The 26,092-nt window shown below is 40.5% G+C and overlaps 2 protein-coding genes and 1 long non-coding RNA gene across 3 annotated transcripts; 2 read left to right on the top strand and 1 right to left on the bottom strand.

The window, feature by feature from the left end:
• Positions 1-1,074: 1,074 nt before the first annotated feature.
• Positions 1,075-7,142, top strand: LOC133491472 (uncharacterized). The gene is made up of 3 exons (XR_009792415.1): positions 1,075-1,205; positions 1,935-2,119; positions 7,014-7,142. It is a non-coding gene; the product is annotated as an uncharacterized LOC133491472 (long non-coding RNA).
• Positions 7,143-7,187: 45 nt separating this feature from the next.
• On the bottom strand, positions 7,188-13,233 carry LOC133491469 (extracellular calcium-sensing receptor-like). The gene is made up of 6 exons (XM_061802617.1): positions 11,702-13,233; positions 10,985-11,291; positions 9,524-10,363; positions 8,086-8,316; positions 7,671-7,794; positions 7,188-7,597 (listed from the first exon to the last, which is right to left on the bottom strand). The coding sequence occupies exons 1-6, from the start codon at positions 11,887-11,889 to the stop codon at positions 7,311-7,313; spliced, it is 1,977 nt and encodes a 658-aa protein (XP_061658601.1). The 5' UTR covers positions 11,890-13,233; the 3' UTR covers positions 7,188-7,310.
• Positions 13,234-16,936: 3,703 nt separating this feature from the next.
• Positions 16,937-22,620, top strand: LOC133492239 (cationic amino acid transporter 2-like). The gene is made up of 11 exons (XM_061804315.1): positions 16,937-17,306; positions 17,912-18,067; positions 18,152-18,308; positions 18,558-18,691; positions 19,038-19,260; positions 19,387-19,523; positions 19,617-19,719; positions 20,320-20,444; positions 20,550-20,716; positions 22,297-22,405; positions 22,481-22,620. The coding sequence occupies exons 1-11, from the start codon at positions 16,937-16,939 to the stop codon at positions 22,618-22,620; spliced, it is 1,821 nt and encodes a 606-aa protein (XP_061660299.1).
• The last annotated feature ends 3,472 nt before the right edge of the window (positions 22,621-26,092 follow it).

Genomic DNA, 26,092 nt, shown 5'->3' with positions numbered 1-26,092 from the left:
CCTTTCTATAATTCAATTTTTTGCATCGCTTGTCTTTACTCTGACAATGATGACAGCACTGCTCAGACATAAATTAAAATAAATGCTCAGTCGACACTTAATTAGGTATATTTCCTCAAGCAATCCCTTTTCTATAAACTTCCTTCTCATGACGGTCACAGAGAGCAAGAGAAGCTGGGAATATCCTGAACTGGTTCCCAGTCAAGCACAACATGGCACACAGTGATATTTGACAGTGATTCACAATCATGTTCCCAGAATTCTCCAGAAAAACGTCCTTGCAGAAAATCCATCCATCTATTTTCTGCGCCGCTTATTCTCACGATGGTCATGGGAGTGCTGGAGCCAATCCCAGCTGTCATCGGCCAGGAGGTGGGGTACACTCTGAACTGGTTGCCAGCTAATCGCAGTTCACATGGAGACAGACAACAGTTGCACACACAATCACATCCATCCATTTTCTTATCAGCTAATCCTCACAAGGGTCGCGGGAGTGCTGGAGCCTATCCCAGCTGTCAACGGGCATGAGGCGGGGTGCACCCTGAACTGCTTGTCAGCCAATCACTGGGCACATCAAGACAAACAGCCGCACTCACAATCACACCTTGGGGAAATATAGAGTCTCCAATAAATGCATGTTTTTGGGATGTGGTAGGAAACCGGAGTGCCCTGAGAAAACCCACACAGGTGGGAATGGGATTGAAACCTGGACCTCAGAACTGTTAGGCCAACGCTCTACAGCTGCTCCACCGTGCCGCCCGTATAAAAGCACAAGATGGAATTTTATTTTGTCCATTTAAAAAAAAGCAAAATCGGAAACTTGTGCTCGCCACATGAAATGACGTAACAGTACAAAAACTGGTGATCCAACATTCCTTCTACAAGAGAAAACACTTTGTTTACCCAAGTAGTTACCTTCATCTGTCACTATCTTTTTATACAAAATATCTAATTAAATGTAGTGGACAAATGTGATGCAAGTGACTTTCAGTTGTGTGTGTGTGTGTGTGTGTGCATATATATATGTATATATACAATTATTTGAAATGGAAATTACTTGAAATTTTCCTCGAAGTCAGCATCTTTCGAGGACAAGTGGAAGTAGCATTGGCTAGCTCCGAGCAGCATCTCAACTTAGCACGACAGTCGTACAGCATTACACAACATTTGTCATCACGGCAAGAAGAAAAGGGACACACGTACAAGTAAGTGTCCGTTCACCGCTCAGAAATTCGACATGTCCTCCTCCACCCGGATGCTCCCCATGTTTGCACACAAACCGCACATCGTTACCTCCATTACAAGTTGCCCACTTCACTGGTAGCTTCTCCCTTTCTGTCTAGCTGGCTAACGTTAGCTGAAGAAAGAGCAATTTGCTTCAAATGTGGTCAGTCTGGACAGCCCGCGGGACATTAAAAGCGTCGCTTTGTGTTCCAATAAAAGCAACCTGGCCCGTCCTATGTTTTACGAGACTTTTTGTTGCCACTTCTCCTGCTATCAAGTCAACGCAAATACATGGACAGTATCCTGGATGGGGCTTCCATAATAAAAGTGCAGCATTTAAAATTGTTCACATTTCATATTTCGATATATAGTACAGTGGTCCAGTTATTCGCAAACGTTTTGCATAGAGTTGTAGTCAGCTCTCCAATTACCATCATATTGCCCAACATTAAAATACATAAAATAGCATGTCACGCTCCAGATTTGATGGATTAAACATACACTTAAATGTTTAAAAAAACTAAGTTCTTAATAATTAGATGTGAATGTACTCAGATTTAAAGTTAAATACAACTGAACTGAACTCAGGCAGTGATTCTATCACTCAAGACCTGAGGCCGTTTGTGTACCACTAGTGGTAATCATACTCCACATTGAGAATCATTGCAGTACAGTATACTACACTACTTTTTTTTCTTTTTCCTCTGCAGACCGATTGACTGGACAGAAAAGGGGAATTGGTGTGCAAACCACAGCAGAACAATAGTTACATAGTCTTGATATTTGACGACAAGCAATGTTACACAATCAAATTGCATTTTCTTTGGGGGCACCCATTGAGGACATGAGACAACTCACAAACAGGACAAGATCCGAGAGGAGAGTAAAGGGCCAGGTAGGACAGGATGTGGGAAATTAGCTATTGTTATTGTTCGTGTCCCCAGCACTTCTGAGTTATCTCACTTGGATTGGAAAAGAAAGGAAAGCTCCAAAGAGGAAAAAAATAATCATAAAAAAAATTGTGATCGAGTGTCATCAGCAGGTTGCAAAAGAGAGACTGGAAGAAAGGCATAAAAGTGGAAGTCCCTGTTGTGAAATTTGCTGTTCAGCTCCCGAGAACAGCAAGTTCTGCAAAAAGTACCAAAACACTAAAGAGATGAACATGTCCATTCAAAGGTTTACAGCCAGTCAAATTTAGTTAACCTGTAAAGATAATGAATCCTGATTAATCTTGTTTGGTGAGTAGAGTATCAACATCTGGCCTCCATTAGCGTTCACATAAAATAGTTTGGTATGGTATGGTATGGTGTGGTTTTCAGTTACTATAGTAGGTATAAGACTCGAGATTGGCCATCATACAGTAAACAACAGGCTTTGTAGATTCTTTGTCACATTGTCTACAAATATTACCACAACCTGTGCATGCCGAACTATGGGCAACTTTTACAAATTCTGTGTTATTTTTCTCATCATGAGGTCTTGGCTCTACATAATTTCAATGATCACCATACACGTTAGTGATGTCCTACAGATGTATTCTTTTTAAAAATAAAAGTCTGTCAATTTTTGAGTACTTAATATGTACACATATTATTAAATCCAAGGCCTGAAGAACTGATTGACCCAGAATGTTATTAGAAGTCATTTTTCTCAATACGCCATGGGAAAAAGTGGAGTATTTTAGCAGCTAATTAATTGGTTAAACACTGCTAATACAATCACTTGTAATGTCTGAGACAAATCGAAATGCCTTTTAGTTCATTGCCTGATTGACGTCTCCTAAGTAAGTGCTTCTTCCCACTGTCAATCCCTCACAGCTTTGGTACTTAAACAGCTGTGCAATGTTATCACCTTTTCTCGCTATTTGCATCAAAATTACAGCAGTGGGAGCAAAATTGTCCATGTGTCCGTTTGTATGCCCCGAATATCAAACTGCCACTCACTTTCACATTTACATTCACGTACACACAAATGCACACCCAGAGTTGCCTTCAGGGACCACTATCGACAACCAACTACCTATTAAACGTTTTTAGAAAAGTGTATGGAGAATAGTGTGTTTGTTTATGTTTAGGTACTTACTGTACTGTTTGTCATGTCAACTCTGCACAAAGTTTGTGAATTAACATTAATATTGAAGTTATTGATAGATGTAACTTGTCTGGCATACATTACCAAGTAATGGGTACAGTTAAGCTAAGGCTTTTTTTGAAGTGTGGATAAGTGGTATTCCTACCATTTGGCAGCCGCTCAAAGTAAGTTCAAAGCTCATTTTCTTTTCTAACTTAGTTACTTTTAAAATCACGTAATCAGTAACGTAACTAAATTACTTTTCCAAGGTAACCGTGGGAGGAGTGGAGATGAGTTTATGAGTGTTATATCGAATGGACTCCTCAACACTTTTTTAAATGAAATTCAGTCAAAAGCTGGAGGTCAAATTTTTTAAGAAACCGTAAAGGTTTCGGGCAGCACAGTGGCTCAGCTGGTAAAGCATAGGTCTCATAGTTCTGAGGTGCCAGGTTCAATCCCAGACCCGCCTGTGTGGAGTTTGCATGTTCTCCCCGTGCCTGTGAGGGTTTCCTCTGGGTACTCTGGTTTCCTCCCACATTCCAAAAAACATGCAATAATTGGACACTCTCAATTGCCCCGAGGTGGGATTGTGAGTGTGGCCGTTTGTCTCCATGTGCCCTGCAATTGACCCCTCCTTAGAAATTGCGTCATCTGCGTCGCTGACCAATCAGAGGCCAGAGAGCTGCATAAACCACGCCCTTTTTTGGGACCCGCACATTCCTTAGACAGTGTTGTATGGTCCAGTATAGCTTTTGTTTGGGTTTTATCGCGTATTTGGGTTCTTTAACAATAGATATGGTTAAGAGGTGTAGTCACGGACATTATAATAGTGACAACAGGTATCCTGAAAGGCTAGGTGGTGGAGTTCAATTTGTACCCTTTCCAAAACTGAAGACAGAGTACGAAAAATGTCTTCGATGGATCAAACTTTGTGGAAGACGGCATCATCAACTGAATCCATCTAATATCAACCAGAACAGAAGACCGAGTACGAAAAATGTCTTCGATGGATCAAACTTTGTGGAAGATCGCACGATCAACTGAATCCATCTAAAATCAACCGGAACAGATATGTTTGCACGAAGGTAAGCCCTATTTTTGATTTTCAATACATGTCTCATATAAATTAATTAGCAGTTCTTCGCTGGCATAACATAGCTACGTGTAAATGATTGACACACTTGATCTGTGTTGAGCGATACTTTGCGAGGATCTGACTGCACAAACGTGTCTCTTTGTTGGCGTTGAGCTAAGCTAAACTGGACTAGCGAGTCCTAAAAGCCTTCGATGTGCACCGAGACACCAAGACTGAAGGAAGGATGTTTAAGGTCACTAAAGTAGTGATTGTTGTACTCGGTCGGGACTTACGTGGGTTCGGCACTAATTCAAGAATAATTATTGAGGGGAGCGCGTGACGTTACACAAAGAAAACGAGAGAAACAACTCGTAAATCAAGCCTCGCCTTCTTCTTTTCCTTCATACGGCGGTTCACAAACGGCTATACAGATACGCTTACAGATTCTGCACACAAGTGTGATATGTAACACAAAAATAGGAAACTGTCAATGACGAATTCTTCTTTGGGTTATAATATATATATTGCTTCTCGGTCTTCCTCTGACTCCGGAAAGATCTCGCGCTAATATCGATGGTTTCGCCGTCGATAAGCATGGAAATACCATTAAAATACCCCTCGCTGAAATACTTGAAGCCCTGCTGTCTGCTCTTCAACGATATTTCACTATTCGCTAAGAATGTGAGTGAGAAATCAGCTGGTAAATCGGACAATTTCGCTCCCGTCTTTTCTTCCTGCGCCGCCATTTTTGCTAATTGTTTGTCTGAGGTTAGCACACATGGGGTGAGGAGGCGTGGTTAAGTGCCCTGTACGGAGGGGGTCAATTGGTGAAACACTGCTAATACAATCAGTTGTAATGTCTGAGACAAATCGAAGTGCCTTTCAGTTCATTGCTCACTGCACATCAGATGTTAACACCATGCTGGTCTTGGCTGGAGATTTGTTATTTGGAGGGTTGTCCAGCTGCTTCTCAGCCTCTTTAGGTCAAATTTGATCGTGACAATCTCAGCATGCATCCCTTTTGGCTAAAGGACTCCACAAAAAAAATAAATAAATGAAAAAAATAAAATAATAATAAAATTACTCAGCTGTTTAACGAAAGCTCTCTCTCTATATATATTATTTTGTATATAAATGAAACGAAATTTAAAAAATTATTTTAACTACTGTTTTGATCATGATTGTGCCTTGTGACGATGACTTCCCATCTTCGAAACTGCTGATAAAACTGCAGTATTTAGATTATTGCAGTGGAATAAATAAGTTGGTTTGGTGGTTCAATTTTAGGCTTTATTTTACTGTAGAAAAAAAAAGCCAGGACCAAAATAGCTTCATGTGTCCATCGCAAAGGAAATAAGCCCACTTTGTTCTCTTGACAATTGGCTCAGTGGTTTGAAACAAATAATTCCATCCTTGAAGGTGATCCTGATCCCTTTTTCTCCCCCCTAGACATTAAGGCTGTTTATACTGTAGGTTTGTTGTCTGAATAGCATTTGCATGTCAGGCACTTCTGCGCTGTTTGTTCTTGTCACACACTTGTGATAAGTACTGGAAGTTCTCTCTAGCTGGGCCTTTAATAAATAGTTGCAATAAAAATGTGAATATTTGGATGTCACAGTGAACAACTGGTTAGGAGATCTACCTCACATTTCTGAGGACGTGGATTTAAATCCAGCCTCACTTGTGTGGAGTTTGCATGTTCTCACCATACCCGAAACAATGTAGTAGAAATGTTATTTACTTTTTCAATCTATTCTATGCTGACAATGTATAGTGGCAGGGAGAAGAATTTAATGTTCTTCCACTAGATGGCGGAGGTACAATTAACCTGTGTATCCACCTATAGCTCTACCTGCATGCAACTTTGTTCTCAATTTCACAGACCCAGATTCCATCCATCCATGTTCTCCACCGCTGATCTTCACGGGGGTCGCAGAGAGTGCTGGAGCCTATCCCAGCTGTCAACGGGCAGAAGGCTGAACTGGTTGCCAGCTAATCGCAGGGCACACAGACACAAACAGCCATGCTCACAATCACACCTTGGGGCAATTTTGAGTGTCCAATTAATGTTGCATGTATTTGGAATGTGGGAGGAAACCACAGTGCCCGGAGGAATCCCGCGCAGGCACAAGGAGAACATGCAAACTCCACACAGGCAGGTCTGGGATTGAACTCGGGACCTCAGAACTGTGAGGCCAACGTTTTAGCAGCTGATCCACCATGCCGCCACACAGATTCCACATAAAGTTTTGTTTTTTTTTTTGGTGACAATTTTGTTTGGTGCTATGCTGTGTGATTTTTCAAATGTAAAATATGTACCTTAGCTATGACAAGTTCAATAATATGATAGATTGATCGTTGGGAGATTGTATGACAGACCACCTAAGATATAAGCACCACACCAAAATAATTTTTTTTTAAAATAATGTTTTAATACAAAATATGCATTAAGCACACAATGACAAGTATTTGATGGGTCGATGTTTTAGGGGGGTTTTCATTCCTTTTTAAAGTCCCCAAAAACAAAAGGTGTAACTGAGAGGTAAGAAATCACATTAAAGAACTCCTTCTCGACTCCTCAAAGCTGAAAGACAACTTGACTGTCCCGCTACCAAAGCTCACTCTTGGCTTGTTCCTTCCATAGGTTGTCTCGCCACCGTCAGCGTTCGTCTTGAGGCTGATGGAGGATGACGGGGAGGAGGAGGATGATCGTCCGACGCTACCTGACTTTTTTCTGGACACCGTGCCCTGTTTCAGTGTGGCCTTGGCAGCCACTTTGAAGGCATGGGCTGCCGTACTGCACCTGACTTCCTCTATTGTCTTCCTGGAGGAGTTAAATAGGATGATGTAGACCTTGTTGAAAAAAATACACGCCAGCATCCCGAAGCTGGACGCCAGAATCGCAATGACCTCCACTGCCGAAACAAACTTCCCGTAAGTACTAAAGTAAGCGGGATAAGATAAGTGAGCTGGAGAAACAACAGATAAGCGAGAAGAGGAGCAAGTAGGACAACTCTCGGTTTGTGGCCTTCACTATGGGGGTGTTGCGGAATTTGACGAACACTCCTATGACAACAGCTGTCAAGACAACACCAAGTACTGCACATATGGCCAAAGCTATCCCAAATGGTTCATTCCAGGACAGAAACTCAATTTCCTTTAAAAAGCACAAGGTGTGGTTCCCACTGGACCAGGAGTTATTGGGACATTTGGTGCAAATGCTGGAATCTGTGTGCAAAATGTGATGAGCATGAGAATGATTTTTCAAGAGAGGAACATAAACATCTGCTCATCAGCATACCTTTGTGGTTACTGAACTCTCCATCTGAGCACTCAGTGCATTCAAAGCAACAAGTGGGCATACTGTCTAGGATGCCCTTCCTGGTGCCCGGTTCACAATCCTCGCTGCAATTGGAGAATGGAACCTAACAGATTAGAAACAGACACATGTTGTCTAAGAAAGGGGGCACAATTGTTATCAATGAAAGGTGACATCCAGACATTTATTCAGCCGTACATCCATTTTCGATAGAGTACTGTTAATCCCATTTCTGGTCATGGCCAGTGTGAAAGAGGCAAATGTGTGTCACACTGTTAATTATCACGCTATTCTTCTTACATAGCCCTGTGTAAAAACATAAACCAGATCTGGTATTTCTGTTCCAGACTGAAGTGAAACTTTTTAAAACTAACCCGGACAAAACATTGCATTGTACCTCAATAGAGTATCCATTCCAGAGGATCTTTGTCTTGTCAATGACCAGCTTGGCTCCCCTCTTTGAATGAATATTATAATATCCAACCTCCTCAAACACCACAGAACCATCTTCAGCAGATCTGTGCCAGTTGATTATTGTGTAGTTTGCTGCCAAGTCAAAGTTCTCATCAAAACGCATCTTTTCTCCCGCACTGTTGGTATATTTCAGATGTCGGAGCTGTTTTAGAACCTGTATACCAAAGAGCAAAAAAAAAAAACAAACAAAAAAAGGTTGTAATTAAGGGTCCCCTACCATCAATTTTATGATTTTATGTTTACAACCTTTGATATATTTTTTGGTGTTGTAAAATAATTTGGTTTGGAAATGCCCAGAATGTCCTTTTTCAAGATGATCTAGTTGGTCTTTGCCCCATGGTATTTGCGATGGATAAACTTGTCATTCCTAGGAAACATGTAAATATCTTTGCTCTGATTGTATTGCTCATGTTTTCCAGATTAAATTTGGAAAACAGCTTGCCACTGATTACTCCATATGGTGGCTACAAGTGTCTCGAAGCTTGTGGTGCCCAAGCAAAAACACAACGTCGCAGCCTTCAATATCTTCCCATCACTGTGAAGCACAATTAATCAAGTGTTGGATTGTTGCCACATTCATGGGAACGTTGCTGAAAATTAAGAGAGGGTGTTATTTCTTGGCTATGCTTGTTATCTACTGTCATTCATTTGAATTGCACCTGCTTGAATGATCATCACTGGAATCAATGAATGCAAGCTTGGCTATTTCAATCACTGTAAAATCCTAAACTATGAATATAGTTAAGTATTGTAAAACACAACATACAGTATTTATACGAAATATAAAATGTATATATTTAGTCACTGATGGTGGAGTTGTCGCGGTACACAAACGCGTGCCTTTGGTGTGGGCAGCGTGGGATCAATTCCCGCTCAATGATGGTGTTGATATCTGCTTTATGACTGACTGGCGACCAGTTCAGGGTGTCGTCCGCATTTCACCCAAAGCTAGCTGGGATAGGGTCCAGCTTTCCCTCAACCCTTATGAGGATAGGCAGCTTGGATAATGACATGACATATAATATTTATACACTCACTCTCTTAAAACCTGGAAATGCTTGTTGCTGTCTAGCTGAACTGAGTGGGTGGGTGGCTACCAACCACAAAGTGGGCAGCCACTTGAATATTAATTGACACAACTACTGTATGTCACACTCGACAAATTTAAAGCCACTCATTTTGCAACCCTAATCCTTTAGATGGCCTTTTGCATTCAATGGACAAACTACACTCATGGGAATACACTCATTTCGACCCATGTTATGTATAATGTAGTAGAAAGTAGAAAAATGAATTCTGATGGAAGGGGCCCTTTAAACATATTTTGTAGCTTTGTTGACTGAGGTGCAACAACATTTTACCTGCCAAGCTTCAATTTTCTTTATGTCTGCACAGGAGTTGTTTGCAAAAAGTCCGTGTCCAGGTGTACAGGTGAGGATATCCTGTAAGGCTTTTGCAATGGAATAAACTGCAACATACACATTGTAGGAGATACGAAGGTGGGTGTAGTCCAGGTAAGGTGTCTCCACACTGGTGACGTCTTCCTCACCAGTACACAAAGGTCTAAAACTTTTGCTTCCGTTGTCACTTTCTTGGAACCTTGGACTGTCTTTGAGATAACAGTTGAAAGTTTCCTCCCAAAACTCCCTGACAAATTCATTATGACCGTCTTTCTTTGGTTGGACTTGTTGCAGAAAATCTTTAAACTGTGGTATGTGTCCCGCTTTCAGGGCAAAACCCACTGTGCCTGCCACCACATCGAGATACTCGGGTTTAGCAATGAGGGAAGAGCTTGCCCAAGCTTCACTGGCGATCCAGATACGATCTGTGATGTTTCTCCTGACCATTTCCTTTATTAGAGGCTCGATATCTGGACCACTGGCAAACACCACGATGACTTTGGCACTGGAGTTTTCAATCCTGTCGGCTAGTCCTTGAATTTCGTGGTCCTCCATGTATTGAGAGATGAGTTCATTCAGGTGAATGCAGATGTCTCTCTCCTCCATCTCTTTCTCAAACTTTTCTATACCGGGTCGTCCGTAGTCATCATCTGAGGCCACAGCAATGACCCAGTTCCACTGGAAGTACTCGATTACATCTGCCATAGCCGTGGCCTGGTAGTCATCGGAAGGAATGGTTCTCATGAAGGATTTGTATTGGTTCTTGTTACTGAAGAGGCGACTGGATGATGCATAGCTGATCTGAAACACATGATGGTGGATGGATTGATAGATTTAGATCATGTCCTTCATCATCATCAGGTGTCAAAATGAAGTCCATGTGTGAGCATTTTGTGTTTCACTTCAGCAAAAAATGGTTTCATTGTTCTCAATTTCGAAAAGAAATGTACATACACGAGTTGCAATTTGCTTTCATTTTAACTGATTCTTTTCACCAAAACCCATCGCAACATGAAAGAAATAATAGTTACACATTTTAATATATTCCTGGTTGCATTCTCCATGAAATCTGATTTCAAATCCAAATGGATGTAAATGATGCATGCCAAACTGATGGATAGCCAATGTTGAAATCAGAAGTCAAGGGTAATAAGCTGTTCATTTACTGTAAAATAAAATGCTGGCATTATTTTAATATTTTTATGACATTACATGACAATTTGAAATTTTTGTATTGATCTTCGCAAGAATCACAGAAGTTGATACACATAGTTTTCTTATGGGGGCCACATAAAATTGCTAAGATGTTTCATGGTTCATGACAAAAATGAGTTTGACACCCGATCCTGATCTTGGACAGATATAAATTTCCAAATGTGGTTCTATACCTAATAAATATTTATAGTACAAATACACACTTACCTGTGATATATAAAACAGTCCCAATAAGTTTGCCACTGCTGTGGAGACAGCAGAACCAGCAGCTCCAACGACTGCAATAGTCGACGGGATGTGGTCAGTGCAGTTGCAAAACTCATCCAAATTCAGGGAGTCGATCTTATTTTGGGCCACAAAACTGAGAGTGGCTTCCAGTGCCTTTGACACTGTATTGCATGTGTCAAAGATCCTATAGCCTAATGTGATATTGGGCAGGAGAGTGCTGCTGTTGTTGATCTCATCAATTGCAAAAATCATAGCTTGCAGCCAACGGAAACCACGGAAATTAAACCTGTGGGGCACAACATGCAGTAACATGGATTGCAATTTGAAAACTCACCAGACACTTGGTTTTCTATGTCCTAAATGTAATAAGATCTATTATAAGAGCTGTAATGAGAGATGAAAGATAACTATGCTCCATGGGCTGGTAAGCACGACAAGAGGTCCGAGTTTAAATCTCTACTGGAACTTCTGTTTACAGTTTACGTTCTCTTCTGTGTTTGTGTTTATGTGCGAGTTTCTGTGCCCTCTGACTCACAGCTGACCAGTCCAGGGTGTACCTCACCTCAGAAATGAGCATGTTGACACTCAGTATTACTAACTTTGTAAAGACAGAGTTCTGGTACGGCTTTCTTACTCAATAAATCAGATTGGTTAGGTATACTTGATGTTGTGGCCTATTTAATGAAAATCAGTCACCTGACACATTGTGTGGACTCAGGCCGTGCTGCCAAGTCTTGTTCTTTAGATGCGACCCCAAAGTGAATGGGGAAGAGGCCTCCGAGCAAAATATCGCCAGTCATCTGTGCTCGTTGATGGGGCCCGTAGGTGGACATGACGCTAGTGCATCCAAGTAGGTGCAAATAAAACAGACCAAATTGCATCATTTCTGCGGGGATGATATTCTTTTTTTCAGTGAGGACACTGTAGTTTTAACTTTGCTCATCGGTCTGACCGCTGCGCTGCCTTGTGATGTTCATGTTCACACAGGGGAGAATATCTGAGTGTAAAAAGAAAGAAGTGTTGCGTTGAAAGAGAAGTCACACTCCAATGAGTCGTCTTCCTGCAGCCTCATGCTGTGGCCAGTGAACCCAGTCGTCATGGAGAATGGCCAAAGCAGCCTGCCTGCATCTTGCTAATACTGTTGGAAAAATGCTGGGGCAGAGATGTGATAAAGAATTAATGGTCACCACGCTCCTCCCGTTCTATGCAAGACTCAATTCAAATTCTAACATCCAATTTTTGTTCTTTGTGAGAGAATGTTTTTGTAGCAAAGGGAGATTTTTCAAACCACTGCCGAATTTGACACAATTTCTGTTCCGTATTTTAAACACAGATGGAATTTTTCAACAGTGTTTGCTGCCAAAATTCTCCTTCAAACAATATACATTATCCAGGGTTTTCCCCATTTTTCAAATTTTCAATTTGGTTGGGCACGCACAAAAATGCATCATCTATAGCCATGACATTGACATGTGTCGAGCTTACAGCATTTCACTCTTACAAGCATCCCAAAAATAAAGTAACCCTGGGCAATTGAGACCTAGTTGGACAAAGGATGCACTATGCATAAACACACAATGTATAAAGAAAGTTTAATATTGAAATCATGATACTTACAAAATATTTACACGAACATACAAATGCACAGAGTGCAGTATTGTGTTTTTTATTCCTGACATTGTACAATATTTGATTTAATTGAATATACCATAAAAAATACCTTTTTTAACATCATGTATTAATTAGATACAAAAACAGGTAAAATGATGATAGCGAAATTTTGTGTATTAAAAGATTTGGATGGATCTGTCACAAAACACCAAAAAGCATTATTCATCAAGCAAGTCCACTGACACCATATTTTAGAAAAACAGCAAAAAGTATCACTAAGGTGAACTTACCTCTAAAACTCTTTGATATCAGTGTAATGAAATTCACTCAAAGAAGCCCAGTAAGTCATTTGAAGGTGTTTAACCAAAATATCTGGAGTGCGGAATGAATTCAGTGGACAATTACTTTGTGAGCCTTCTTTGTGGTCCAGATAAATGATTAACAGGGCGAAGGTTCGTCCATTTCCTACAGCTAATAAAGTTTACTCACCCTCCACAGCTCCTCAACTAACACCGGCATCTACTACACATTTGGTACTGATTCATTATTAGTGGTGATGGTTATTTCAAATGCACAAATGTCTTTTTTTTTTTTTTTTTTTTTTTTACACTATTTCATTGCCACCTCTAATCAGCATAACTACATCGTACTGAGAAACTCGTGAAGATCTGGATAGGACCATTAGTTTCCTCAAACAGTGTCTCTTCTGCTCTGATGAACCATCCCACAATTTGTTGCTGAGCAGATGTCTGTGGTAAAAACAATTTCACTTGACAGTTTATGACTTATCCCCTCGATGGTGTGTGATCCTGTTTGTTTAGGGTAAATTATTTGTCTACGCAAAACCTGAACCACAACGCATATTTTAAATGGATAGCACTTTAACAGTGTCAAAACTGAACATTTGTAAAAGGAGGCACTGTATTATGATGTCATTCTTGTACTGGATCACATTACATTGTTAAGCAAGCTATTTTTGTCTTTTCATTATTTGATTGATGATAATGACATTTTGTTGAACATTAAATCATTCTTTTTAGTGATGTGATGTTTCGTAATGTAAGTTTGCCGATCACAGTATTCGGACTGTTGAATTTTTTTTGGTCCAGAAAAATTGAACAGGTAGGCAACTCCATTTGGAATGGACATACTGTAGTCATCTGTTGTGCCTGAGGAGCATTGTAAGAATGTCTTTTATCAAGCACACCCATGGGTGAGATATTCCCATTTTGTGGTTGGACGTTAAAAGTCAAATTAGTTTTGAGGGATTTTTTTATTTGGTTAATATTCATAACGCTTTCGTGTTACTTGGTTGTTAAATTTGCATCTGAAGATTTCGCAACTGTTAATGAAGGAATTTCAAAGAATATTGTTTATCTTGAAACAGGTCATGGAGGTGTGTGGTAACCCTTCTAATGCCATAAAGGGAAGTAACTGACCTGTTACACTGTTGGAAATCAGGGTTATGCCAGAGTTATACCCACATGGTAATCTGGCTGTTAGTTTTGATGATAGTCTCGTTGTCAGTTTTTAAATTGATTTTTGCAAAGATGCGAGATCAGAGCGCTCCCGCCTAAGGAAGCGAATGTGGGCAAAAGGCGAGGTGTAACCTGAAGTGGTTCCCAGCCAATTGCGCGGCACATACAGTGCCCTGTGAAAGTATTCGGCCCCCTTGAACCTTTCAACATTTCGCCACATTTCAGGCTTCAAACATAAAGATATAAAATTTTAATTTTTTTGTCAACACTCAACAACAAGTGGGACACAATCGTGAAGTGGAATGAAATTTATTGGATATTGTAAACTTTTTTAACAAATGAAACCCTGAAAAATGGGGCCTGCAATATTATTCGGCTCCCTTGCATTTATACTTTGTAGCCACCTTTTGCTGCAATTACAACTGCAAGTGGCTTGGGGTATGTCTTTATCAGTTTTGGACAACGTGAGATGGAAATTCTTCCCCATTCTTCCTTGCAAAGCAGCTCGAGCTCAGTGAAGTTGGATGGAGAGCGTTTGTGAACAGCAGTCTTCAGCTCGGCCTACAGTTTCTCCATTGGATTCAGGTCTGGACTTTGACTTGGCCATTCTAACACTTGGATACATTTATTTGTGAACCATTCCATTGTAGATTTGACTTTATGTTTTGGATCATTGTCCTGTTGGAAGATAAATCTCTGTCCCAGTCTCAGGTCTTTTGCAGAGTCCAACAGGTTTTCTTCCAGAATGGTCCAGCATTTGCCTCCATTCATTTTTCCCATCAATTTGAACCATCTTCCCTGTCCCTGTTGAAGAAAAGCAGGCCCAAAACATGAGGCTGCCACCAGCATGTTTGACAGTGGGGATGGTGTGTTCAGGGTGATGAGCTGTGTTGCTTTTACGCCAAACATATCGTTTTGCATTGTGGCCAAAAAGTTGGATTTTGGTTTCGTCTGACCAAAGTACCTTCGTCCACATGTTTGGTGTGTCTCCCAGGTGGCTTGTGGCAAACTTTAAGCAAGACTTTTTATGGATATCTTTGAGAAATGTCTTTCTTCTTGCCACTTTTCCATAAAGGCCAGATTTGTGCAGTATACGACTGATTGTGGTCCTATGGACAAACTCTCCCAACTCAGCTGTAGATCTCTGCAGTTCATCCCGAGTGATCATGGGCCTCTTGGCGACATCTCTGATCAGTTTCCTCCTTGTTCGAGGTAAAAGTTTAGAGGGACAGCTGGGTCTTGCCAAAAAAAAAAAAAAAAAAAAAAAAAAAAAAAAAAAAAAATAAATATATATATATATATATATATATATATATATATATATATATATATATATCTTTATGTTTGAAGTCGGAAATGTGGGGAAAGGTTGAAAAGTTCAAGGGGGCTGAATACTTTCACTCGGCACTGTACTTCTTAAACAAACAACCATTTTCACCTTTGGACAATTGAGATTTTACAGACTTCAAATAACCTACAGTAGATGATATTGTGATGTGGGAGGAAACAGGAGAAAACCCACACAGGGACAGGGAGAAAATAAAAACTCCACGCAAATGTGCTAATCAGCCCCCGCCATGCTGCCTCAATGTTTGCGTCTCCCAAATTATTCAAATTTGTCCTTTGGGCATATTTCAAGTAATTTTCTGCTCTCTTGGATAAATTTGCCAATGGTTCAAAACAAACAACCTCCTATGGTAATCATCTGCACACTCACAGTATGCCAACCCTGGAAATGATGCGATTGTATTACTGTTCATCTTAAGAAATTAGTACATGCCAGCATCGTATCACTTTCATCTTCTCCCTCGCTGCTACACCCCCACCCCTCACCCAGAAATTGCACATATGGCTGAAATATAACATAATGCATCAAAAAATGTGGCGCTATGGAGAGTTAACAGTGAACAGACTGAGATATTCTCACAAGTGGAGTGGTTTGAAACGCTTCGAAAGTCACACACATCCTGCAAAGGTAAGGGCTCATTTTTCACATTTTGAATTCTCGTATTCTCTGTTTTACGGGGACAAAAGTGTATTGTCACAGTCAGCTTATACTGCGTTGTGGGCACCCGAAAACAGGTTTCATAATTTAAATTACATAGTAGAATACAAGACCTATTCTCAGAAAGCTACAGGTTTTTTTTTTTTTGTGTATGTGTATGACTCAAGGACTGCAATTCATGCTATAAAAATAGTGTTCATGTTTGTACGGATCATCAAAGCCTAGCAGGCATTGCACTCACGAAATAAAAAGTAGTTACAGTTGTGCGGTTGTACAGTCTAAATACCCTGGCAGGATTTTTCAAATGTGGGTCATTTCTTTCAAGGAAACCCAACTAATGTGGGAAAACAAGTTTTTTTTATTTGGGGCCGAGAAGTCTGAATTTCGCGCAATTGCTTGTGTTTTTTTTTTTTTTTTTTATTATTATTTTTTTTAGCCTTTGCATCCTAAAAGGTCTTTGTGACATTTGTGCGTGAAATCTGTGTAAGTGTACCGGACTGCCGCTTGGTAGTCCTTAACTGCAAATCTTTCATTGTCAGAAATTGTCATTTTCAAATACATAGCTTTCCACAATATTTTTCTGATAAATAACCATCTTTTCTGAGAGGTCCTTTTACAGTTCTTTTGCTTTTCAGTAGCTCAGTGTCCAACATTGTTCGTGCAGCCCTGGATGAAATGTTCAGGGAACGCACTGACTCTTTACATGCAGGAACTCATGTCTGTATTGCAAACCCTCAATGACCATTTAAACTTGCCTACCTTTTTTATTTTAAATGCTTGCTTACTTGATTTTCATCACCTTACACTGTACACCATATATCATAGGGTTTCACTAGGATGCCTGGTGCAAAGATCCTGCTATTCCTTCAGAGCCTGACACGCAGGAAACCTCTTGAGCCCGCAGGAGAGGTGTCTAACTTCCGCCGTTGCCTGACAACCATTGACCTTGTGGCTTTGGGGGTGGGCAGCACATTAGGCGCCGGCGTGTATGTGCTCTCCGGAGAAGTGGCCAGAACTGTGGCCGGACCCAGTATCATCATCTCCTTCTTGATAGCAGCCATAGCCTCAGTCTTTGCAGGCTTGTGCTATGCTGAATTTGGTGCTCGGGTTCCCAAGACAGGTTCTGCCTACCTCTACAGCTACGTAACAGTGGGAGAGATCTGGGCTTTTATCACTGGCTGGAACCTTCTGCTCTCTTATGTCATAGGTAAATACATACACCATATAAGTCCTCCATCCATCGAAAAAGCCATCCATCCATTTGCTACTGCTTATCTTGTTGTTTATCATGTCCAGGTTACACGTGAGCTGGAATCTAGCCAAGATGACTTTGACGGTCATTCCAAGGGCACATACAGTATAGACAAATAACCAATCACACTCACATTTGCCATTAACCTAAGCCAAATGCTTTAGGATTGTACTCAGGGAGTGCCAGGAATAGCCCATGCAAGCACGGAAGAACAAGCAAACTCCACAACATAAGGCCAAAGCTTCAATGTGAAGTTCCACCCATCAGAAATATGAAGCAGATGTGTTAACCACTACCACATTGTGCTGTAATATTTTCGTTGTCTGTGTTATTTTTTTCACGTTACCATTGAAGATGATTTTGAATTAAGGGGGAAAAAGGACCTACAATCAGACAGTAAGACTAGTATGGATTTCTTTCTATACGGCCTACTTAATTAGTTGTTGCTTTTTCATTTATATTAAAAAAAAAACTTCATTTCATATTTGTTTTGCACCTTATCTTTTTAGGGATTCTAATACATTAGTTTTTAATAGGATATCCGCGTTTGTTATGTTTAGGGACATCAAGCGTGGCCAGAGCTTGGAGTGGAACCTTTGATGACCTCATTGGAAATGTCATTGCCAATTCTTTGGGAAAACAAGCTCCCATGGACCTGCCAGGATTAGCTCCCTACCCAGACTTCTTTGCAGCTGGCCTTATCATGCTCTTGGCAGGCACGTTTTAATCGTCCACACGCTCATGTATTTGGTCATGACTTGTTTGAATATTACTTTTGACGGTGTATATTTGCCCTCTAGGTATTCTTGCATTCGGTGTTAAAGAGTCTGCCATCGTGAACAAAGTTTTTACGGCAGTTAACATCGTAGTCTTGCTCTTTGTTATCCTCTCTGGCTTCATAAAGGGAGATCTCAACAACTGGTACAGTGGTGAAGAAACTCTTCAGAATTCACATGAGTATGGATCTTTTTTTCTCTCTCTCTACTGCTCTAATAAATTACATAGACAACAGACGCACGTTTAAGAATGGACATAAGAATTCACTTGAGACAAACCAAAATCAGCATAGAGAGTCTTCCCACAAAAAGTGGAAAGTTGTTAGAGCTGCAGCTCCTCCCGCGTTATGATATCTTTCTTGGAATGGTTTGCATTATTGTGCTTAACAATATGAATGACATTAATGGGGGTCCCGTCTGTTTGCAACAGAAACACATCATTGCTCAATGAAACCATGACTTTTGGAACCGGGGGGTTTTTCCCTTTTGGCTTTGGTGGAACAATAGCAGGAGCGGCTACTTGCTTTTACGCATTTGTCGGCTTTGACTGCATTGCCACAACAGGTAAAGTGATGTACTACAAAGCAAGATTTAAATACCCCATAATTAAACAGTTGAAAAAAATATCATATTAAGATAATAATTCTGTCTTTAGAAAATAATAAAACGAGACATGAAATGAACAATGTTATCAATGGTGCAACTGTACTCCATCATACAGAAAGTTATTCTATGATATTTGGGCTCTTGTGGCTTATAAAGGTAACAAAAATATAAGAAGTATTTTACCTCATAAATAAACCTTTTGTTAAAATAATACGTCCAGTAGCATGTATGTATAAGAGCGTACTTTGTCTTTGTTAATGAGTTATGAGTTCTTATGAGTGTGTGTGTTTTCATTTTTCCTTAGGAGAGGAGGTTCAGAATCCCCAGAAGTCAATCCCACTCGGGATTGTGGCATCCCTCCTCATTTGCTTCCTGGCTTATTTTGGCGTATCTGCCGCCCTGACTCTAATGATGCCGTTCTATTTGCTGAGTGTTAACAGCCCACTGCCTGTGGCGTTTACATACGTGGGGTGGGGGCCTGCAAAGTACGCCGTGGCAGCGGGATCCCTCTGTGCACTGTCAACAAGGTACTATGAACACAACAGTACACCGTAGTTTCCATTTCAGATGTTCTTTCGTTCATTTAATTTTTTCATATAAGGAGATGATGTTTATTTATTATTTCAACAAGGCTGTTTTCATTTGCCTACCAGCCTCTTGGGATCAATGTTCCCTATGCCCCGAGTGCTCTTTGCCATGGCCAGGGACGGCCTTCTCTTCAGCCTTCTGAGCAGAATGAGTGAGAGGCAAAGTCCTGTCATTGCTACTCTATCTTCAGGTGTTGTTGCAGGTACAGCCACGCAAACAATTTTGAAAAAAATCAGAAAGAAATATGTAACTTACCAGTAAAATGCTATTCTGTTCTTTGCTCATGACCTTGCAGCCATCATGGCATTATTGTTTGACTTGAAGGCGCTGGTTGATATGATGTCCATTGGAACCTTGTTTGCATACACCCTTGTTGCCATATGTATTCTCATATTAAGGTAATTTGAGGATTTTCAAATTGGTTTTCAAAGTTTTGTTATGTGTGATGTCATGCTGTACAGATCTTTAATCCCAAAATATCATTTTGCATAATTGTAGATAAATGCTCAAGATAAAAAATTAATAAAATCATTGCTTTTCTGTTTCTGGCTGCAGTCTTGCGCCACTTTGAGAAGGGTTAAGGCTGTCACACTCATCATACAATTCACACTATCTGTGGCATGTTTCTTTGAAAAAAAAAAAAAAGAGCTTGTCCTTCAGCATCCACAAATCCTCCATTCAACAGATGCTATGGATAGTGTAAATCGTACTATGTGTTGGAATAGTGCGGTGGCCATAAAATTTCTCAAACTGGCACTGAACTGCAGTCAGGGACAGGAAAAACTTCTTGCCAGGCAACAATTTTGCCATTCTACACCAATGTCAATTGGTGAGCCTTGGGTAAAGAAATGTTATGCTTAGAAAAACTGCAAAGTCTTAGATGTTATATCAGAGGCAAAATGTGCCATTTTTGTATCATTATGGATAAGACAATGTGATTTATTGAGTCGGGTTTGATTTTTTTTTTTTTTACATAAATATTTTCCTCACTTGTACAGATACCAAGCAGATGGAGATGCTGACAACAAAAAAGAACCATTTACAGTCCGTGGACTATTTTTTCCTCATTCAAAATGCACGGCACGGACATCTAAGAATGTGTCTGTTTTGACAGTTTGCATCAGTAAGTGCTCTTTTTATTTCACGTTAATATACTCGTTAGTACAATGTGTATGATTGAATTCTATTATTTGCAATTACTTGAGCTGGTATTTTTTTTTCTTCTTAGTATTTTTAGCAACCACCCTGAGTCTCTTCATATCCCAAGCTGTGATCTCGCTTCAGTCTTTGGAGTGGTGGAGTGTGTTCTGTGTTGTTTTGGTGGCAGCAGTTCTGATCCTCACCGTCCTCATTATCTGGAGACAACCGCAGAGCACAACGAGAGCTGCTTTTATGGCACGTTACATTTGTTAATCTCAATACTTACACTCATGGAGAGACTATGGAAGAACGGCGATGCACATGATAAAATGTGAATTTACTCCTGTTTCAACTTCCTGTAGCAAACATTCCCCAATAATGTTGTTGATACTGCATGGTGAATTTTATTAATCATTTAAAAATGAATTCCAAATGACGTTATGGGAAAGAGTAGTGGAGGCTAGATTCAGGACAGAAGTAAGTATCTGCAACCAACCAGTATGGTTTCATGCCTAGAAAGAGTACCACAGATGCATTATTTGCCTTGAGGATGGTAGTGGAAAAGTACAGAGAAGGTCAGAAGGAGCTACATTGTGTCTTTGTGGATCTAGAGAAAGCCTATGACAGAGTACCAAGAGAGGAACTGTGGTACTGCATGCGGAAGTCTGGTGTGGCAGAGAAGTATGTTAAAATAGTACAGGACATGTATGATGGCAGCAGAACAACGGTGAGGTGTGCCTTAGGTGTGACAGAGGAATTTAAGGCGGAGGTGGGACTCCATTAGGGATCTGCGCTGACCCCCTTCCTGTTTGCGGTAGTAATGAATAGGCTGACAGATGAGGTTCGACTGGTATCCCCTTTAACCATGATGTTCGCAGGCGGAAGAACAATTAGAAAGATGGAGGCACGCACTGGAAAGGAGAGGAATGAAGATTAGCCGAAGTAAAACAGAATATATGTGCATGAATGTGAGGGGCGGAGGGGGAAGAGTGAAGCTCCAGGGAGAAGAGATAGCGAAGGTAGACGACTTTAAATACTTGAGATCAACAATACAGAGCAATGGTGAGTGATGTAAGGAAGTGAAGAAAAGGTCCAAGCAGGTTGGAACAGCCGGTGGAATGTGTCTGGTGTCCTATGTGACAGAAGAGTATCCGGCAGGATGAAAGGCAAAATTTATAAAACGCTGGTGAGGCCGGCTATGATGTACGGATAAGAGACGGTGACCCTGAAGAAACAACAAGAAGCAGAACTCGAGGTAGCAGAAAGGAAGATGCGGAGGTTCTCACTTGGAGTGAGCAGGTTGGATAGGATTAGAAATTAGCTCATTAGAGGGACAGCCAAAGTTGGATGTTTTGGAGACAAGGTTAGAGAGAGACGAGAGAGTCAGTATATTGGTAGAAGGGTGCTGAGGATGGAGCTGCCAGACAAAAGAGTGAGAGGAAGACCAAAGAAAGGGTTGATGGATGTTGTGAGATATCGACAACATCACTGAGCGGGAATTGATCCCACGCTGTCCGCACCAAAGGGAGGCATTTGTGTACCACTACACCCTCAGTGACTAAATATAATAAGTGTATATATATATATATATATATATATATATATATATATATATATATATATATATATATATATATATACATTTTATTGAGCGAGGACAAGAGGACAGTGGGTGTTAGAGAGGAAGATGCAAGAGATGGGCTTCGATGGAAAAAGATGACGCACTGTGGCCCCTAAAGGGACAAGCCGAAAGGAAGAGAAGATTTAAAAATGAATTACAGTTTAGGAAATTTAATTGATTCTTTTACTGTGTTTCTGTTATTTGGCACATGCAGGTGCCTTTTGTGCCAGTGCTTCCGATCTTGAGCACCTTGATCAATATTTACTTAATGGTTCAACTGGAATCGGACACATGGATACGCTACGCCGTGTGGATGGCTATAGGTATGCGAAAAATGTAGAATAAAAATCTTCATCAAAATGGATGGATGGAACACAAATATATTTCCTTTCCAACAGGTTTATTCATCTACTTTGCCTATGGGGTTCAACACAGCGTACAGAGGCAAAGGCTCCAAAGTTCACTCAACCAAGTCAGTATTAGTAGAATCACCTCCAACGTGGATGATAACGTACCTCCAGCACACGATTTCAGCTAGATTCCGTTGGTTTACTGATCCAAACAACTGATGATCAGTGAACCATGGCCAGTAATGTTCAAAATATATTTTTTACACAAGTTGTTAATTCTAGCTGACAAACTGATTTCATTTGTTGGATCATCAGCTGTGCAAAATATACTGTATATATAAGAATACAGCTTATATACTGTACTATCAAAATAAAAACATTGACGATGAGAGTGCTTTCATATAGGTGTGAAACAAAGACTGAATAATTCCTCTTAAATTACATTTCACCTGGAATGAGTCATTTATGTACAGGTTATCAGCTCTCATCTCATCAGGGAGGCGTCCGGGAGGCATCCGGATCAGACGCCCGAGCCACCTCTTCTGGCTCTCCCCAATGTGGAGGAGCAGTGGCTCTACTCTGAGCCCCTCCTGGATGACCGAGCTTCTTTCTAAGGGAGAGACCAGACACCCTGCAGAGGTTACTCATTTCGGCCGATTGTATCCAGGATCTTGTTCTTTCAGTCAAGACCCACAGCTCGTGACCACAGGTGAGGGGAGGAACGTAGATCGACTGGTAAACAGAGAGCTTCGCCTTTCGACTTAGCTCCCTCTTCACTCAATGATAAAAAGAATCTAGTCTAAAGTTGATTGACGGGTAACCTTCTGGGTGTACCCCACCTCGTACCCGGAAATGGCTGAACTTTTTCAAGAAACAGGACATCACAAAAACGCCACACATAAAACATAAAATTACAAAGCCGTTAAAAAAAAAAGACATTCGGCACTCATGCACAAACAAATGCTTATATTTTATTTTGTTAAAATATTCACCAACTGAGCACAAAACATTTCCAATAGCCCACCGATCCACAAAGACATCCAAATTGTTGGTTACGGCATAAAAAGCGTGCTCCACCCTTTGACGGGGAGCCACCATCCCTCTAACACAGCGAAGCGGGTCAATCCAATCAGTTCCAACCATCCTGTTCGTTCTACTTTTCCAAATGGCCAATTTTGCGCTAGCAAACACGAAATTCATTTACACCAGTTTATTTTCTGAATAAGTTGGTCCATGCATAACAAGCGGCAAATAATCCCCCTAACTCCCAACCCACTCCTTTAGCAATTTAAAAACTTCCCCAGTGCCAGGGTCAAAATGAGCTCTGCGTCTCTTCATAGCTACTATTTATTCCATCCACATACATCCGTAAACAGTAATCTTTAATGACGTAATAAAAACTACACTCTGCATCCACGATGGACGCCGCCATGGTCAATAGGTTTGACTTCTGGTCAGGGCAAAAAGCATGGTAAACATATATATATTGTTATGGAAAACAGTGCAATAAATTAAATACTTGGGAGACATGAATATAATGTAAATATTTGCAGCATGCCCAGGAAGGTTTAGAAGATACATTGACACATAAATATGTTTTAGGAAGGTGGAACGGTGACTCAGCTGGAAAGCATTGGCCTCACAGTTCTGAGGTCACGGGTTCAATCCCGGACCCATGTGGAGTTTGCATGTTCTCCTCGTGCCTGCGAAGGTTTTCTCCGGGCACTCCGGTTTCCTCGCACATCCCAAAAACATGCAACATTAATTGGACACTCTAAATTGCCCCTAGGGTTGATTGTGAGTGTGACTGTTGTCTGTTTCTATGTGACCTGCGATTGGCTGGCAACCAGTTCAGCGTGTACCCCGCATCCTGCCCGTTGAAAACTGGGATAGGCTCCAGCACTCCTGAGACCCTTGTGAGGTTAAGCAGCTAAGAAAATGGAAGGATGGATATGTAATAGGAGGTACAGGCCTTAATAATGTTCCCCATGCCAAACGTCAACTGCCACGCCCACCTCTCATCTTCGTGTATCAGGCATTTCAATTGACATATTAGGTATATAGAATATATAGGAATTTTTCAGACACTTTTTGTAAAAGAGGATGAAAAATCCCAGAAATTATATCAATAAATTCCACACACATATACACACTGTTAACTATTCCAGCTTTAGTTGCCTGACCATGGTCGCCAGACGAAGGGGAGACATCTTCTCCTGGGCTGAGGTTGTCCTCCTCGGGTTTAACTCCCTTCTCGCGTCGCACCTCCAACACTCAATGGCAGGAGTACTAATAACACGGAACATCAGTTCGCTGTTATAGTCGCTTTACTGCCTCCAAGCACACACCACGCATGCGCAGTCCGTCTCACCTACATATTAATACACATGCCTACCTGCACAGAGCCCGCCGTCACAACACCCGCAACAACACATCTTCAGTTGATACCTTTTAATAGAGATTATTCTCTATGAAGTTAAAATGTAACCTTTAGTGTACACTTCCACTCATTTATATACATATTGAGATACGTTTGTAGCATCATTTACATTCAACAGTATACAACCTGCGATACATAATAATAGTTGAGAGGCTGTGGTTCTGAAATATATATCAGTGACTGTAAAACACAAGAATTGTGATCAAGCTGTGATATATGCCTGTGATACTCAAATATATTATCAGTGATAGAAGCCTCTTATACAACTAGATCAAATACTCCAAACACATTCATCTGCATTATAATGATGTATTTTCCACATTAATAATTACAGTATAATAAATAATTATGGAGGTTAAACTGAAACACACCGGTGAAAAGTTATTTCTTTGTGACTGCCTGCGTATTGCGTTGTGTATTTTTTTGGATGGATGAATGAGAAGACACACACTTTGGCTGGTCTCAACTTGGTTTAATCCTCTCGCTGTCTCTTAAAGGAGAAAAATTCACGGGTGTTCACAGATTTCTCTTCACAATTACTTTCAAATCTCTCACTCAGGGATTTCATGAACAAGAGAAAATATATCACATAAACAAATAACGTGATTTACAGATGAAAAGAATATTAAATAAACTTGCATAAACTCACATCTACAGCGTCAATTTTCATGATTCTTGTAAAAATCATAAATGGTAAAGTTGAGATATTACAAGCATTTTTGTTTTACCAAACATGAATAGTTGAAAAAAAAAAACATTAGCCCTGATTTCCGATTCCAAAACTAGTTCATAAATCGATTATGTAAATATGAAGAGACGATTCATTAAAATTAACTGCGTTCATCGCTGCACAGGTCAGGATGGTTATTTTGGGAGTATCAAGATGGCGGATAGCTGCTTCCGGCGAATTCAGCTACAGTGGCCAACGAGCTATCCAGTCTTTTTTTTCGATCAGTGATTACAGCGCATAGCATCATACTATTACACTTGCACGGTTTTGCAGCCAAATGCGCAACAAGAATTAACCATATGTTCACTAAAAAAAACTAAAACTAAAGTATTCCAACTAAATTTGATGTTAATATGTTTCACAATGTACAATTGTAAGAATGTCTAAGGATGTCAAGTTTCACGAGAAATAGTACACACAGCAATGTTTTGCTCTGACCGGAAGTTAAAACCGAATTACCGCGTGAAAGGGATCTGTGCGGATACTTGTT

The sequence above is a fragment of the Syngnathoides biaculeatus genome, chromosome 18 (assembly GCF_019802595.1).
Source record: "Syngnathoides biaculeatus isolate LvHL_M chromosome 18, ASM1980259v1, whole genome shotgun sequence".
NCBI lineage: Eukaryota > Metazoa > Chordata > Actinopteri > Syngnathiformes > Syngnathidae > Syngnathoides > Syngnathoides biaculeatus.
The sequence above is the reverse complement of the archived record's forward strand: the minus strand, read 5'-3'. Positions and strand labels throughout refer to the sequence as shown.

Coding starts and splice junctions, on each gene's coding strand:
- LOC133491469 (XM_061802617.1), bottom strand. CDS start 11,889: ATGATGCAATTTGGTCTGTTTTATTTGCACCTACTTGGATGCACTAGC. Junction 10,364..10,984: donor GACTGTTTTATATATCACAG/GTAAGTGTGTAT, acceptor CATGTGTTTCAG/ATCAGCTATGCATCATCCAG. Junction 7,795..8,085: donor GGAATGGATACTCTATTGAG/GTACAATGCAAT, acceptor CTAATCTGTTAG/GTTCCATTCTCCAATTGCAG.
- LOC133492239 (XM_061804315.1), top strand. CDS start 16,937: ATGCCTGGTGCAAAGATCCTGCTATTCCTTCAGAGCCTGACACGCAGG. Junction 18,692..19,037: donor TGACTGCATTGCCACAACAG/GTAAAGTGATGT, acceptor ATTTTTCCTTAG/GAGAGGAGGTTCAGAATCCC. Junction 20,717..22,296: donor CAACGAGAGCTGCTTTTATG/GCACGTTACATT, acceptor TGGCACATGCAG/GTGCCTTTTGTGCCAGTGCT.